Source organism: Geotrypetes seraphini, chromosome 2, assembly GCF_902459505.1.
Source record: "Geotrypetes seraphini chromosome 2, aGeoSer1.1, whole genome shotgun sequence".
NCBI lineage: Eukaryota > Metazoa > Chordata > Amphibia > Gymnophiona > Dermophiidae > Geotrypetes > Geotrypetes seraphini.
In genome coordinates, this window is record NC_047085.1 from 126,093,792 (window position 1) to 126,112,110 (window position 18,319).

The 18,319-nt window shown below is 42.2% G+C and overlaps 1 protein-coding gene across 2 annotated transcripts in view; it reads right to left on the reverse strand.

Moving 5' to 3' along the window:
• Nucleotides 1-18,319, reverse strand: part of MAPRE2 (microtubule associated protein RP/EB family member 2) — a 296,029-nt gene that overhangs the window by 66,975 nt on the left and 210,735 nt on the right. For both annotated transcript variants that reach the window (XM_033933722.1, XM_033933721.1), the window contains 2 exons: nucleotides 12,477-12,622; nucleotides 991-1,204 (listed from right to left, as the gene is read on the reverse strand). In XM_033933722.1, the coding sequence (XP_033789613.1) occupies nucleotides 991-1,204; nucleotides 12,477-12,622 (360 nt within the window). The remainder of the gene's footprint in view (nucleotides 1-990; nucleotides 1,205-12,476; nucleotides 12,623-18,319) is intronic.

An 18,319-nucleotide genomic window follows, 5' to 3' on the forward strand; every position in this document is an offset into this window, starting at 1 on the left:
TCTGGAATATTGCATTCAATTCTGGTCTCCTTATCTCAAGAAAGCTATAGTGGTGCTAGAAAAGGTTCAAAGAAGAGCGACCAAGATGGTAAAGGGGTGGAACTCCTCTCGTATGAGGAAAGACTAAAATGGTTAGGGCTCTTCAGCTTGGAAAAGAGACGGCTGAGGGGAGATATGATTGAAATCTACAAAATCCTGAGTGGAGTAGAACGGATACAAGTCGATTGATTTTTCACTCCGTCAAAAATTACAAAGACTAGGGGAGACTCGATGAAGTTACAGGGAAATACTTTTAAAACCAATCGGAGGAATTTTTTTTTCACTCGGAGAATAGTTAAGCTCTGGAATGCATTGCCATAGGTTGTGATAAGAGCGGATAGCGTAGCTGGTTTTAAAAAATGTTTGGACAATTTCCTGGAGGAAAAGTCCAGTCTGTTATTGAGAAATACAGGGGGGAAGCCACTGCTTGCCCTGGATCGGTAGCATGGAATATCGTTTCTCCTTGGGTTTTGGCCAGGTACTAGTGACATGGATTGGCCAGCATAAGAATGGGCTACTGGGCTTGATGGACCATTGGTCTTACCCAATAAGACTATTCTTATGTTCCTTTATTAATTGGGTTTCCACTGTTTTGTTTATAGTATGGGTGTTATAAGAGTCCAGACCCCCATTTGACAAAGGGATTATCTGAACTGTATTATTTTTTCATTGCAGTGCTTGTATGTTTACATGTTTCCATTTAATAAAGGGATGTTATAAAAAAATTCTTAGCTGCAACCATTCCTCAAGCTAAATTCTATTATCATGAAAAATTCTTCTTAGTGTATATACCTCTAATAAGTTAATACCAGTACAATGAAAGCAGCACATATCCAGCACAAAAGATGAATTACTGCCTATATTGTTCTCTTCCAAGTGCAACATTTCCATAGAAAACTGTGTAGAAAAATGCAACAAAAGATCTCCAGCAAGCAGTTAAATCTTCAGTACCTGCTGTAGGTGAGTTTGCATGATGGGATTTTTTTGGCAAGTTGAATATCTGTTCTCCAGGATCTGGTGGAGGAATTGCATCTTGGCCTTGTCGAGCCTCCATGGGATCATACTCTTTTCCATCATAATTGGCATCAAAGAACTTCTTAAACCACTGGATGAAATCTAAGTTGTCTTGGAAGCGCCCTTTTACCAGTTTCTCTACTGGAATTACCTGGATATAAGAAAGTAAATGTGAGAGAATGAGATTACACTCCACAAGACCTGGTTTAGAAATGAGTAAATTTCGCTGATCTCTATATAATCACTAATTCTTACTACATTTTCCTTTCTTTAAACTTCTTGTAAACTGTGCCAGAAAACAAAAGGTAGAAAAAATAATTTTATTTTCTATTTTGCGATTACAATGTGTCAGATTTGAAATTTGTATTATGCCAGAGCTGGTGTTAGACCGCGAGCTTGAGCTAGGATTTAACAGAGAGAGGAAAAGTATTTTTAATTTATTTTGTTTACACCACAGCACCAGTGTGAGTAGGAGAGAGTAAAAGGGTGTGAAGAGGCTATAAAATAAACCCACCAGGATGTTTGAAAAAAAAACAAAAACAAAAACACACCCAATTGGGCAGGAAAATCGAATTGAATCAAAAAATTGATTCAATAAGCTGAATCAAATCAAAATTTTTTTCCTTGAATCGAGCAGCACTAGTATACACTAGTGCTGCCCAATTCGCGATTCGAATCGATTCACTGATTCATTTCGGGTGAATCGATCGAATTGATTTGTTTTGGAAGAAAATCAGACTTACCGATTCGTCAGCCCCCTTCGTAGAGACCCGTTCGGGATTTCCCTCTGCCACCGGAGTCCTTGCTTCTGATGTAACTTCCGGTTTTGCAAAACCGGAAGTTACATCGAAGCAAGGACTCCGGTGGCAGAGGGAAATCCCGAACGGGTCTCTGCGTGCAGATCGGCGGCAGCAAGGCTCTCTCCTTCCCGGGTGTTAGTATTTCTCCTCTTCTACCTGGCCAGGCAAAAGCGGCGGTAGAAGCGGCAATTCACTACCCTGCAGCTACTCTGGGCGTCTTCTCTCCATTCAGCCGCCCAAGCGGAAACAGGAAGTTTTCACTGAGGGCGGGCCGCAGTGGAGAGAAGACGAAAGGAGTGGTGGCAGGAGTAGATTGCTAAATAACTACTGCCACCAGCAACACGTTGTAACATCAAAATAAAGATAGATGGAGGAAGAGGGGAGATGGACGGGGGAGTTGGTGGACTGGAGGAGATGGGGAGAAGATGGATGGGAGAAATGAACTTGGTGGAGGGGGGAAGATGGATGGTGGAGGGGGGAGATGGACTTGAGGGAGATCATGGAGGGGAGATGGACTTGGGGGAGTTGGTAGACTGGAGAGGGAGAGATGGGGAGAATATGGATGGGAGAAATGAATTTGGTGGAGGGGGAAAGATGCATGGTGGAGGGGGGGATATGGACTTGGGGAAGATCATGGAGTGGGGAGATGGGGGAGGGATAGAATAAATAATGGATCTAAAAACAGGAGAGGGAGACAGATGGTGGATAATGGGATTTAGGGAGGGAAGGAACAGAAAGGGAGAGAAGTTGGACACAAGGGATAGTATGTGTGGGGGGATAGAGATACTGGATAGGAGGGTAGTTAGAAAGAAAAAGGGAGAGCTGGTGGGGAAGGAGGGAGAGATGCTGGATGAAAGGGTAGTTGAGAAAAGGAGAGATGGTGGATCTGGGTATGGTGGGATCCATAGCTGCTGCTAAGGGAATAGAGGCAGAAAAAAGGAAAGATGCCAGACCTCTAAGGGAGGGAAGGGAAATGGAAGGGGAGGACAAAAATGGAAAATGGATGGTTACCAGGGAGAAAAAAGAAAACAACAAATGGGCAAGAGACCTTGGCAAGCAAGTTATCAGAAGATGTTTGTTGCAGATCCTGGGACCCACATGATTTGAAAAATGACCAAAACAAAAGGTAAAAAAATAATTTTATTTTCTGTTTTGTGATTACAATGTGTCAGATTTGAAATTGTATCTTGCCAGAGCTGGTGAATCTAAGCTAGGATTTAACAGAGAGGAAAAGTCTTTTTTTTTTGTTTACACCACAGCACCAGTGAGGGTAGGAGAGGGCAAAGGGGGTGAAGAGGCTATAAAATAAACTCGCCAGGATGTTTGGAAAAAAACACCCAATTGTGCAAGATAATCGAATCAAAAAAATCGATTCAATAGGCTGAATCGAATCAAAATATTTTTTTCTGAAACGGGAGGCACTAGTATACACAAAAGTAGCTTGAAAAAAGAGGAAACAATCCAAATGTGTACAAATGGCTGGCACCACACCAGAGACTAAATAGGTACAAACAAGGTAGAGAAAAAAAAAAGCCTCAAACTAATGCAACAGCATCATACATAAAGTATTCAACAGCTGTCAACCATATCATAAGCATAAAAAAACTCCACTATCCACTTCAGCAACTTTATAAGGTCAATGGGTAGAACATTTTTTATGCCTAAGATATGATTAATGACAACTTTTGAATACTTTATATACGATGATGTTACATGAATTTGAGGCATTTTTCTCCACCTTGTTTGGACCTATTTTGTCTGGTGTGGCACCAGCTATTTGGGCATTCTTATAATTTCTATACACAAAACTAACCCATTTGGAGACAATGTCCCAAGAAAATATTTGTTAGCACATGAGGCTATTATGACTACAACGTTGAAAGTGGTAGAACGCAACAGACCTTGCATCGTTCTAATATAAACTTGTTTAAATTATGTAACATCTGTTTCGAAGATTCAATTAAAGAGCAGAATTCTTCAGTTTGTTTTCCGATGCATTATACACCATGGTATAATGACATAAGGGAACCTAAGGGAAATATACATAAGAAATGGCATTTAAAAGTGATTTTAGGGTTTTGGAGGAAGGAGAACCTAATCCTTACCTCAGAAACTCTAAAATGACATTTTCAGACCCCTCCCATTTTCCCTATAGGGAAAAGATTTCTACCTCAGAGATTGTCAGGAATTCTACTGTCGAAGATCTTCTGACTTCCGGTCAAATAGACCTAGACCACGGACTCCCACCCCTAAAATCCACACAAAGTGACTGAGGGGGGGAGAAGAAACTGTGCAGTCAGCTCCCTGATACCCATGGGGTTCTTACTCAGGGGCCACATAACCTATGCTCAAGCTTCTGATGAATCAGCATGTGAGCAGCTCCCAAGGGAATGGACCCAGAGGTCCTAAGGAACGCCAAGCAGGCTAGCTCCATAGGTACTCTAAAGAGATTGGTCTGGGAGACTGTGTCCTTTTTCCGGTGGAGTAAGTCCAAGAAGGGGACCTCCAAGCACAAAAGTCATGAAGAAACTCAAAAAGCAGGTGGACCCCCCCCCCCATAACAAGAAGCAGAGCACATTAAAACACACCTTATGAGTTCACTTGCAGAAGGAAAAACTGAACAGGCAGCTGTATTCTACTGCAGAAAGGGAGGAGTTCAAGATCTTAAAGTGACACCCTTCTGCAGATTCATGGCTAATGGGAATCAACAGCTATAGTACAGAATAATGTTTTTGCCTCTACTTACTAGTCTCTGTTAAATGATTTTACTCTGTTGACTCTGGAAAATAAAGCAGTGTTTTGGCATTCATCACCTGACAAGTATTAAAATACTGTCAACTCTCTTGCACTCTTCTATCACTATAAATTGTCTTCATCATTGGTTTCATTCTAGGCACTAACTCAGCACTGCTGCTGGTACCTTGTTTAGTAGAATCAAACATGTACATCTGTACATATTGGTGTCACTTAGGAGCTGGTACACAAAAGGTACAAAAACTGAATGAAAGACAAGAAGCCTAGGAAGAGGTGGAGAGAGTCCTGGAGTAATAGTTAATTATTTGAGGTTTGTCATCACCTATATCAATTTTTTGAATCGGGGTATTAATCTGTGTTTATATCTGCTAAACCTAAAATAAGAAGTCCTAGGCAGGTTACTGAAATATGTCCATCTTGGGTACATTTTAATATGATGTGGATATGTGGTATTGTTGATAATACTTATTTGATTGACCAATGTCCATTTGCTTTTATTCCCTTTTTACTACTTTAATTTCTACATTTATGCATATATTTATTACCTCTGCACTTTTTGTGGTTCTTTGATTTGATCTGTGAGGATTAGTCTCAGCTTTTAGCACTTTACTTACGAGGGTTGATTCATAAATCATAGCAACTATTTTTCCTCTCAAAAATGTACACTGGAAATCTAATATATGTTTGAAAGTGTGCGGCATGTACGGTAAAATTATGTTCTTACCTGTTAATTTTCTTTCTTTTAGAAGCAGCAGATGAATCCAGAGACCAATGGGATAGCTCACATCTACCAGCAGGTGGAGATAGAGAAACTGATTAACAGGTGTACTTATTTGCTGGCACTCCTCCTGTCTCATCAGTATAGCTCCTTGCCCAAGCACATTTAACCATCAATAGGTATAGCATGTAAAAAACTTCTTTCCCAGAACACATCGCGAACAGCAACAATACAGAATACCATCATTAACAACACCCAATCACTAAAAGTCGCACACGAAAAAACCGACAACCAAATACCAGAAAGGGTGGGGCTCTGGATTCATCTGCTGCTTCTAAAGGAAAGAAAATTAACAGGTAAGAACATAATTTTACCTTCCTTAGCAAAGCAGCAGATGAATCCAGAGACCAATGGGATGTAGCAAAGCAATCCTTAATCTGGGTGGGAAGTAAACGCCGCCTTCGCAACGACCGAACCATCAAAAAACCCCTATCGCATGTGCCCGCACATCCATGCAGAGATGCGGAGAGAAGGTACTCTCGAAAGACCAGTTAGCCATGAGACAAATCTCCTCCAAGGCAAAAACCCTCTGGGCCGAGCCCAAGAAGCAGCCATCGTTCCAGCGGAATTGTCATGAAGTTCAATCGCCACCTGCTCCCCCGCCAGTAGGCAAGCATAAAGAACGTCCTCCTGGACCTAATGAGCGAAGTAGGCATCGTACACCGCCATACGCCTGAGGCGTCCCTTGAAGAATATCAAAAGGAGATATAAACAACTAACAGTTGATAGAACCGAGCTCGCGGAGAACTCGACATATGTATCAAAAATTGTAGTGAATAAAAAAGCACTGCTCCCAATATCCCCTCCCAGGAAGAAGGAAGGAAAAAGCGAGCCTGACTGAAAAGAAAGGATGACACCCTCCTAGAAAGAAATAGTGGTACCAGCCGAACTGATACCCCATATTTTGGAAATCAGAAATAGGAATACCCGTTGAACAAGGCCTGCCACATAGAAGATTGCAGAGCTGAAGCCATGGCCACAAGAACACCCTGTTCAACGGCACAGCCCTTTGGAATCCCCAAAAGACAAGGAGGAAATAAAGCCTTCGGTAAACTGCGAAGAAATACGTGAGGAATGTACTCCAAATCGTGCTCTCCATGAGGTGCCTGAACATACCGCACTCTGTTTAGGGACTGAACTATATAAAGCTGAGAAGGAAACGAAGAGCAATCTACCCAGTCCTTGTAACAAGCCCAGAAAGGCTCCAGAAGCGGAAGGGAATTTAACGCTAAGCCCTTGGCAATACACTTGTGTCAAAAAAGGAACTCTGGAGTGGTTCAAACGTGAAGAAGCGCCCAAGAAAGGAAAAAACCCTCCAACAGGAAGCAGAAGCCACAGGAGATGTCCGTAGCACCTGGATAAGAGAAGAAACAACTATCTTCGCATAACCCGTACACGTCAGCCAAGCTTAACCAAAAAACTAGGTTGTAATACTAAAGTAGTACAAATATCCATGTGGATCGGACCCTAGGCGGGCAAAGCCGGAGACGCCAGGAAACTTTCTAGTCCAGCTGTCGAAAGACTCATCAAATCCGCATCGTAACGATGGCGCCGACAATCCAGAGAGTCTACAAATACTGTGCCCAGAAAGCGAGCTCGAAATGGCGAAACCAAGCCATCATCAGTCAGCGGAAAACACTGAAAAAGAGGAGGCAGAGGCGAGAAAGGAGCCATGCAGCCACCCCCTCTAACTCTCACTCTCTGGGCCTGCTGAAGAAGCTAGGAAGCTTAGAATTGAGAGACGAGGCTATGAGGTCTAGGTCAAGGAGAACTCACTTCCATACAAATAGCCGGAACGCCTGAGTTAAAACTCACAATATCCAGAATGGAGAAGATCTCACTATGACTAACCTGTACACTTGCTAGAGCGTACACAGAGCAGTACACCATCACATACAAAACATGAGCCATGCTCAGATTACACGGAGAGAAGTCTAAAGAAACCCATTTCCTGACCCGGAAAATGAGCTGCCAACTGAAGAGTCAGATGAGGGTCCACCCAGGAAGTAGGACCCTGACGTAACCCGCTATGGAGTATCTCACCTACAGCCCAGGCTGTCGAGAAAACCACCATCACAATACTGACTAAAAGGAGCTTCAGCGGAATACCGGAAGAATGTCCGAAGCCCCAGAAAGGTAGCCTGACCATGCTCCAGAGCAGAATACTAAACAAGTATCGAGTCGCCTCTCAAGACCAGACTGGTGGATCTGAGGATGGCGGGCACTGAGCCCTCCCAAACCCGCCAGGTCGGAATGTCTGGGGACCAGAAGCCAGTCCAGCAAAGACCGAGGCATGCACATGAAAAGAAAAAAATCACACTGAGCAATGCTTGAGAACCATACCAAAGAATGGGAGCTCCGAGATACCGGGAACCACCGGAATAAAAGCGACTGCTGGAGCAGTATAACGGGAAAGCAATCCGAAGTTCCCAGAGGCGTCAGTAACCTGGCTCCCAGAACCTGTACCGAAACACATACCTTTGGTCACGGATTTCGAAGATGAAAACAAACCTGAGACTGGGCCCCATCACCCTAGTCCGTGGGAAGAAACACATGTCTTTCCGATATGAATACCAACAACTCCCTGATAAACCCAAAATTATCACCGGAGAAAAGAGTGCTGCGTAAATTCGACGATTCACGGCCCAAAGCATTGAGGCACAGAAACCACCCGTTTCGTGCCAGTCAAAGGGCCCGACTGGAAGACGGCCGAATCAAGCAGGCCGTCCAAAAGGAAGTAAGCGAATCGCCCGGCAGTGCTGGCAGTGCCACAACGGTACCACTGCCCATCTTTGCAAAAAGGATAGAAAAGCCTGGGGGAGGCGAAATGTCCTATGCCAAAACCAAAAGCAACAGAGGCAAGCCAACCTAGTTCTGAGGGAAAATTCAACACACAGGGAAAATGTAACACATAGTGAAACACAAAGCATTGAGCCTCCAAGAACGAACCGGAAACCTGAGGAAGATGCAAAATTGCAAGCATCCCGAAAAACAAACATCCACAGCCCCCTGAGCAAACATTATAGTGTCCTCCCCCTCCAGAAAAAGCCTGAAGAGACTCAGGAAGAAGCCAAGAGCCCCTCAGAATGCAGTGCAGAAGGTCAGGGAACATCCGGATGAGAACTTTAAGAAGAAGAAAGAAACTCTTCAAGGAAAACTCAAGTTTGACGCAATGCAAAGAGGAGTATATTGGCATCATGAACACAGTCCAAACTCACAGTAATGTGAGCGAAATATGTAAGGCCTCCAAAGTGAATACCCACGAGACTCAATCAAGATGCTGCATCCACCATCCCGTGGAAAACAGCAGACTAACAGTAACAGGTAGAGACAAAGCTCCCATCGTTAATGAGAGCTGCCGGGATAATGCCAACAGCCATATGGCACGTGCTCTTCCGCAGGTTAATAGAATATGTAACTGGCTCCTGGTGAGAATGAGCTGAATAGCCCTGTCTGGTCGGGGTGCCGTCTAGCATGTGTCATGAGCAGAATCAGGGGCGAGGCAACAGGCATAGAGCGTAGGACACCCTAAGCATGTGGAAGAAGAGGAAGCTGGCCCCTAGCCATCATCAGCCTCATAGACCTTGCGGTGAGATCGGAGGGCTGCCTAGTACGCACCAGGAGTATAAAGCGACCTCCATGTGATATGCCTTAACAACCAACAGACCTCAGAGACACCCAAACCCCCAGGAAGAAGGGAAGAGCCAACCAGCCCCAAGAGAGACCCCTCACATGGTGAAGAAGGAGTTTTATAGCGCTACCAGACCGAAGCAGCGCTGTACAGAGGAAGAAAGATCAATGAAACCTCTAACATACATAGCTCCTCCACCCTTCAGGGACCCTGAGAGAGACAAGAAACGCCCTGTAAGAAACATGGGAACTCTCCGGGCACTCCACTGTGCCTACCGATCACCCACGACATAGAAAAAAAAACTGAGTGTCGGCGGCCACACACAGCAGAAACTTCTACTGTAAGTCCCTTGAGACATACCAGGACCGGCCCAAGAAAACTAGCAGCCTATCAGCAAATGAAGCTAGTGGAATACACACAAACACACCGCAAACTTGAGCACTGCCCCAAGGGTCAAAGCTGCCCTAACAGCCTCAATGGACCGGACCCCGAACCGGATAAGCCCAGGAACATGCTGAAAAGTCAGCAGTATAAAAACGTTCCCCGAACACACAGTGGCATCGCCGCTTTCAGAGGAGACCCAAGCGCAGGAAGCTATGCGCCAAAATCTGTCGGCTCCCAGAACCGCTCTGCAACACAGACCCGGAGCCCCGCCATGGCCGAAATATCTGAAAATACACCGTGGGGAGGAAAAGAAACAAAGGCCGGCGCATGAACTCAACAGCATTGGAGAACAAGCGTTCGCCGTTCGCACTCTGGAAAGACCCGGCTCCCGGACAGTGACCGAAGAACACACCCGGAGCCGATCTCACCTCCCCGCGGCCACACTGGGAGCCGTGCAAATATGTGTCTCTCCAAGACAACACCGGGAGCCGCTCAAATATGCCCCCCCCCCCCACTGGCTGCTTGTAACGCTGAGGAGGAACAGCCCTAGAGACTCACAACCACTGCAGCTCTTATTGCCAGGGAAAGAAAGAAGCGTGTGCTTCTACCACGTGGGAAGGCACCGGCTCCCTTAACCAAGCATAGCCCTGCACCGAAGCCACTCCGGAGAAAACCAAACGTTTCCCCACAAGAAAACAGCGGCTAACAAAAGAAAAGTACTAGCCAGAAGAACCACTTAACAGTGAAACAACCGAGCTCACCCCAGCACAAAACCGCACCCGCAGGTCAAATACAAGAAGAGTTAAACATATACTCACAACCTTGTAAGGAGAGCCAGTTGCTCAGCACTAGTAGGGCAGAAATACTCTACGGGGAACCACCAGCGTTCATACCGGCACAAAACAGCCCCGCAGTTCCAATACAAAGTGAAATAAACATATACTCACCACCTTGTTAGTAGTGCTGGCAAATGCTTAGTACTAGCAGGGCAAAACATTAGCTGGAAGTCCCTTTTTGTTTTTGTTTTTTAAGGGAAAGAAGAAAAATTAGGGACAAAGGCAGACCCTCTATCATCGGAGGGAGGGTGAGGCAGGGACAAGGGGGGGCCCAAGTGTAACCTCTAAAGCCGGCACCGTTTAGCCGGACACCCCTGTCTCACTGAAGAGAAAAAATCTCAACAGGAGAAACAGAATGGCAGTCTCACTGAAGAGAAAACCTCAACAGGAGGTAATAAAGTTCCAGTCACAGCCAGAATCCAGGAGCTAGTTGAATAGCAACTTCAACCTGCTGGGAGATAGAGAATACTGATGAGACAGGAGGAGTGCCAGCAAATAAGTACACCTGTTAATCAGTTTCTCTATCTCCACCTGCTGGTAGATGTGAGCTATCCCATTGGTCTCTGGATTCATCTGCTGCTTTGCTAAGGAATTATTAATGTTGCCACCAGATGAAAGATGAGTGCAGGTGTGTCTAGTAGGAGATAAGCAAAAACATGATAATAAATCATCGTTTTATTATGGCACACAGTGTACAACATGAACAACAAAGTACAAGTACTAATTATTTAATTGTTAACATCCGTAGTAGGAGGAGATTACTGTCTGCAGAGTATAACAAAAGACAGAAGGGAGAAATATGGTCTGCTGCTGAGAGAAAGATGTTCACCTGAGCCCTCATCTACCTTTGGGGAGAAGTTTGTTTGTTGTAGTTTCTTGATGCTACCTTCTTGGTCGAAATCTCTTGCCTTCACTGTGATGACATCTGTCACCCTCAGCAGATAAAAGATCTGGCAAAACCCAGCCTAATGAAAATCTATCATTGCTGAGAGAAACCCCTCTTGCATAAAGCCTCCTATCCTTTGAGAAAATTTTAAGCAACTCCTTGATGTACATTCTGGTCCTGTCCCTACTTCTCCATTATATCATTGTTACCCAACATAAGAAAACATATAAATGAGAATCAGCTAGGGACCTGTGGCTCCAGAAGAGGCAGACAAAAAAGATTGACTGCTGGGTCATTTGTTTTGAATTTTTATTAATTTTAACATTTGACAATTTTACAGTTTCAAATGAAAAGAAAAAATACAATTTAAGCACCATCACAGAGGATCAAAATATAGGAATTTAAACAAAGTATTACAAAGTATAGTTAGTTCACCATTTAAATGGAGGCGAAGCTGATGATAAGCTGAAATTTTAAACAAATAAGCAAATAGTAAAAAGGAAAATAAAGATGCAGTCTGATTGCTCTTAAACTATTCTTTTCTTTCTGAGCTATCTAAGAGCCAGCCTTACTCATAGTTAATCAAGAACTGTTCTTAGTAGATATAAATTTAGATAACTGCTGTGGATCATAGAAGACATACCTGTCCTCCTTATAAACCAGTACACATTTACAGGGGAATCGTAGAACAAAAGTTGCCCCCAACTGGATGACCTGTGGTCTCAAAATAAGAAACTGTTTTCATCTTTTCTGGGTGTAACAAGATATATCTGGAAACATTCTGATAGTGTTAGTCAAAAATGGAACATCTTTATATTTAAAAAAACAACTTTAACACCCATTCTGGGTCATCTGTTTAAGACAGAAGTATTGTTAATCTTAGAGTTGAAGAGGATCCTTTTTTGTAAGAGGATGCAAGTCTAGCTTAGTAAATGGGCCAGTGGTTTTATTTCAACCTAGTGAGTAGTATGGTCCAGACTATAATTCTAAATTTGTACATACTAATTATATTTGCTGATGTAGTTATTAGACATGTACTTTAGAATTTATTTTATTGTGTACTAGTTCATGAGTTTGCTGTTCTATTGTGTTTTATTATGAACTGCGAGAAACAACAAAAACGGAAGATTCAATGTTCCACAGTGAAAACAATCCAAACGATAAAAACAAGACCGCGGATGATGATGTTATTATGAACTGCTTCAGGTCAAGTTTGTGTCTGAGAAAGGCAGTATGCAACAGAAAACAAAAAGTCCTTATAAATTCCTTCATTAACTCATACAGCAATATCAACTTTAACAGATGCTCTCTGAAGAGAAATACCAGTTATACATATCTCTTTTTATTATCTTACCTTATCAACATTCATTCTTTTGAATGATGCTTGCAGCAGTTTGAAATTGTGAATGTATTCATGCTCTAGCTTTGCTTGAAATTTCACTTTTTTTAGACTAATGCACCCTGGGAACAACATATCCATGAACTGGCAGTAAGCAGCACCTGGAAAGAGAATAAGTTGACATTGATCTTGCCATGCCTGCTAATAAAGTAGCATGCTCAACAATGCACCACAGAATTTTTACTTTTTTTGTGGCTCCTTAAAAATTCAATCCCTATTTCTACAGTAGAGATAAACAGAGGACAAATGTTTCTAAAAAGTACATAATACAAAATAGCATTGCAGGTACCAAAAATTAGATATTTATCCACTACATAGCTGTTACACATGAAAACCAAGTTTAGGCTCTGCCCCTCCCAGTGACATCACATGCTGCCAAGGATAAAAGACAGTTTTCCCCTGTTTATCTGCTTGTTTCTGTCTGGATTGTATTTAACATCTGAGCAAGATGTTAATTTACAAGAACTCTCTCAGATTGGTTTCTGGTGTTAAGTTTTGCCCCTCCTAGTAACACCAGAAGCTGCCAAGGATAATTGGTGGCATAAGCTAAAGGAACGCTTCTTAGCGTGCTTTTTTGAAAAGCATTTTGAAGAGACTGATTTAACTAAGAGTTTAGTATTATTTGGTTAAAAATCAATGTTAAATATGGCAGTCTTAAGTAGTATTTGATTTTCTATTTTTTAATGATAGGACTTTTTAAATTCATGGATTAGAACTATAAGACACTGGGAGGTTCTCTGAATTTAAATAGATAGCCTAGATTGCAATTTAATAATTATGATCTGATTCCACAAAAAGATATAGGTCTTATTAAGGCCATAAAAGAAGGGTAAATGTAATGTTCTTGTTTTTTTCAGGTATAAATAGGAAGAATTTGAAATCTATCCCTCAATCACAGATTATTCCTACAGATTACTTACTGCCTGTTTTACAAAGCCGCGCTAGCAGCTGCCGCGCGGCAACAGCCCCGAAGCCCTTTAAATCTCTATGGGCTTCGGGGCCGTTTCTGCGGCTTTGTAAAACAGGTGCCAGGTTGAAAACAGAATTTGAAGGATTCATTAACTTGTATATTATGCTATTGTCCACCAAATAGGTGTAATAATGCTAGGGATGATTTACAATAATTTAATTTTTTTAAACTCAATGATTTCGGATTATAATTTGTTTTTAGGGAATGTTGATCTTCATTTAGAATTGTTAGAGAATAAGAATGTAAAGGATTTTTAATTCCTTTTTTAAAATGTTAAATTTTTGTATTTTACCTCCTCCAGGTGACACATATTAAAGGTAATCAATTAGATTTTATTTTATTACACAAGGCTCAGATTTCTATATTTAGTTGAAAGGAGTTAATTGGGAAGAATACATATGGTCTGACCATTTCATGCTGAATTTCTCATTTAGCTGGAGTAAAAAGAGAGTTAAATCAAATCCAAAGGAAGAACAAGTTCAAGAGTTTAGGAAAAAGATAGACCCTTCACAGTTTTGGAATCTGATTGAATTAGAAAAGGTAAACAATTTAATTAACTATTTTGGTCACTGGAATTCTAAAGCTAAGAACATTTTAGATAGATTAGCTCCATTACAGAGAAGGAGGAAAGCTGGGAATCAGAATAATAATGTAAAATGGGTTTTCAGCTGAATTGTTAGAACTTAAGTGTTCTTGTAGGAAAGTTGAGAGAAAATGGAAAAAAACAGCCAAATAAGTCTAAAAATGAATGGAGAAAAGCAATCTCTTTAAATAAAAAGAAATTGATTGAAATACGAAAAAACTATTATTCTAATCTTGTTGATTTATTTATTTATTTTTTAATATTCTTTATTCATTTTGAAAACATACAGCAAGCGTACAGGAAAACTTACAGCAAGCGTACAACAATAACACTTGTAATTCTCATATAATTCTACAAACATAAAAATTATATTCCGTCCCATCCACCTTCTTTCAAATATTATAATCAATTATATCATAAATATAATATAAACACATAATTTAGTGAAATTTCCAGAAAAACTCCCTCCCACCCCCCAATGTGTACATATATTCATCCAAGGAAAATGATGTTCCAATGGCCCCCAGATCTTTATAAAATTATTAAAGTTCCCTTTCTGTATTGCAATTGCTCTTTCCATCTTAAAAATATGGCATACCGAATTCCACCAAAATGTATAATTAAGATTAGTATAATTTTTCCAGTTATTGGTGATATGCTGAATAGCAACTCCAGTCAAGATTAATAATAGTTTGTTATTACGTCCGTCCAATGTACAGCAGTGGCCAAGAAAGCAAACAGGATGCTAGAAATTAAAAAAGGGATGGTCAACAAGACTAAGAATGTTATAATGCCCCTGTATCGTTCCATGGTGTGACGTCACCTGGAGTATTGCATTCAATTCTGCTCTTATCTCAAGAAAGATATAGTGTTAATCTTGTTGGTTTAGATGTTAAGACACTCGTAGACTTTTCAAATTGGTTAGTTCTCTGGTCAATATGGATTAAAAGGTTAATGTTCCATCTGAAAATATGCCAAAAAGCATATCAACTAGTGGAATATTTTAAAGAGAAAGTTAGGGGAATTAAATCTCAATTTTCAATAGATATGGAGGAATGGAGATTATTTATGGCTAGAAATACAAATTCTATTCTTAAACTGGTCTAATTTTGATATAGTAGATTGGAATTAATTTTTTTAAAGTCTTATCATTTATATTTGTTTTATTCTTCAAAGAGGTCAATCAAGGCAGTTGACTTTAAAATATGCAATGTCACCTCAGTAACAATTATAGAAAAATAGACAAATATAGAGATCCTTTTACTAAGGCGCACTAACAGTTTTAGTGCGCGCTAAATGCTAACGTGTAGTGGCGTACCTAGCATATATGACACCTGGGGCCCATCATTTTTTCACCCCCCCCCATCTGTATGAAAAATATGATTTTTAGTAACAATCCACATGTCACACAAGAGTGTACCTAGGAAAAGGCAGCATTTTACATACTGCAGTGAGCAGTACATCAATACACCCATTGTAAAACTAAACAAGCCAGACTAGTACAGATCAATCCTGCAGTCAATCCTAACATAAAACCATATCTTTTGAAAACACCTTCGCCTTTTACTGTGGTATGGTTTTTAGCCACGGTGGTAACAGCTCAGATACTTATAGAATTCTGAGCATCAGAGCTATTACCATCACGGCCGGCGCTAAAAAACACTCAACAGTTTTGTAAAAGGGGGGATAAAATAGAAATACGTAGACAAAGATTAAACTGAACCAGCAAGAAGCTGGACTCAGCATACAATGCAACACCACAGAAACAGTGAAGCATGCCCCCTAAAGGAAAAAAAATAATAGAAATTTTATTCTACCTTTGTCTTCTCTGGTTTCTGCTTTCCTCATCTTCTTGCCACTCTCTTCCTTTCATCACTGTCTTTATGCCTCCCTCTTCTCTCTCTCCCTTCACCCCCAATGGTCTGGCATCCATCTCCTTCCTTTCCCTCCTCCAATTATTGGGCATCTCTCTCCTCTCCTCTCCTCTCCTTCCCTCCCCCACACCCCCATGGTCTGGTATTTCACTCTCTCCTCTCCCTCCCCCCTTCCATCAGCATCTGTCCCCTTTCTTTCTCTCCAACCCAATTCCCTCCAGTATTCTTCCCTCTTATGTTTCTCTCCTCTTTCCCTGCATACCAATGCCATCAGCATCTGCCCCCTTTCTCTCCCTCTACCACCCTTCCATACCACCCTGACCTCCTTTTCTCTCCCTCCACCACCCTTCCATGCCACCCTGTCCCCTTTCTCTCCCTCCACCACCCTTCCATGCTCCTTCCTCTTTCCCTCCAAACCACCAAGGTGCCGCAATGACTGCAGCTGCGAGGGTGCCCCTCTCTCAGCTATTTCTCTCGGTGGGCCCTTAGAGTCCTAAATCACCCAGACAACCCTTCAATTACTGCAGTGCTCATCGATGATTGAGTCCGGCTCCATATCACTCCATGTGCCCAACGCCGAGCATTGTCCCTGTCCACCTCACACTCACTGACACCGAGGAGCTTCGGCGGCACTCCTCCTCCCACTCACAAGCGCCACTGTAAACCGCCCGCCCCACTAGCTAAACAAGTTTGAGGGGAGACTGAGGGAGTTCTACTGGAAGAAGTGAGGTCGGAGGGGTGGACCGGCAGAAGCAGGGAGTTGCGGCAAGATCCCATGATGACTGCAGCTTCTGGTCCACCCTCCTCAGATGTCACTTACTTCTTCCGGAGTAGAGGTGGCAGAAGTAGTGACCGTGGGACCTGCCTGCACATCAGCGCAGCTGCCGACTCTGCTCTAGAATAAGTACGGGGAGTCAGCAGCCGTGCTGAGGTGAGGTGCATGTTGAAGAGTAAGGCGGGAAGTCCAGACTCGGCCGGCTGTGCACCCCCCTAGGGCATGCATCCAGGGTGGTCTGCCCCCCCGCCCTTGGTACGTCACTGCTAATGCGTCCATTATATTCTATGGACGCATTATCATTTAACGCGCACTAAAATCGGCTAGCGCACCTTAGTAAAAGAGGGGTCTAGCACAAAATATAGACAGCAGATTATAAATTCTCAAAATTTCATCATTAAATTGAAAATACAATAATTTTTCCAACTTTTGTTGTCTGGTGATTTAATTAGTTTCTGGTTGAACTTCCTTCTGACTGTGCATCCAACATTTCTTTCTTTCTGCCTCCTGCATGCTTCCTCTCCTCCGAACCTCATTCCTTTCCCCAAACATCTCTCTCTGTACCTCCATGAGTCCAACTTTTCTTCCTCTCTCCTCCATCCCTATTGGCAACATGTCTCCCTCTCTCCCCTTCCTCTGTTATGATCTTGAATCTCTCTGTTCTCCCTCAGGGTCTGTTCTCCTTTCTTCCAGGTCTTCTCTGCCTCTCTCTCTCTCTCTCTCTCTCTCTCTTCTTCCTCCCTCCTTCCTTGGCCAGAATCTTTCTACCTCTCTGCAGTCTTTCAATAATACAAAAGTTAGACCCACAACTTTTATTCCACATGAACATTAAAAAGCACAACAAATAAAATTAAAATTAGGTAATCAGAAAGAACGAGCCACAAAAATATTAACATAATGGCAAAAAAATGAAATATGCAAAAGCAGCATGTCGCAACTATTATTTATTAGGTCTACTGTCTTTATCTGCCATCATATACTGTTCTTGGTTCCATGTGAGAAAAGATCCTCTTAAGAAACGTATCTTAATTGCATCCACTAAAATCAGTGGTTAAAGTTTGTGATTTATATCTAAATATAATGCACAGGCAATTAATTGCATTGAATGTTGACATCATCATCCAGACTGCCAATTTTAAAGACAATAGCTTTACATTAATTGTTTTTAACCTTCCAAATAGATATTAAGCAAAACTCAGCCAGCCTTAAAGAACAATAACCCAGAGACACCAAGTTACACGCATTTCACTGCCCTCACAAACCAAACAATCCTCTTCATATGACTTCAAAGAGAATGGATTGCATGGTCTAGCATTTCTTCCTCTTTCTTCCATTCTCCCCGTCTGCGGCCCAACTTTTCTCCCTCATTCTCAAACGCCCCATGTCCGCATACTACCTACAAACCTGTCTCTGAAGTTTCCAACAACACCCAAAACTTTGCTTCTCTAATGTCCCGCTCCCTCTGCCGCAACATCTTTCCATCTGCCGCTTCCCGCCCTGCTGGAAACAGGAAGTTGTGGCAGAGGGAGCGAAACGTAGTCGCTGGAATGCTTTGGGGCTGGTACCTGGCAACCTGTGTGAATTGCTGCCAGTGAC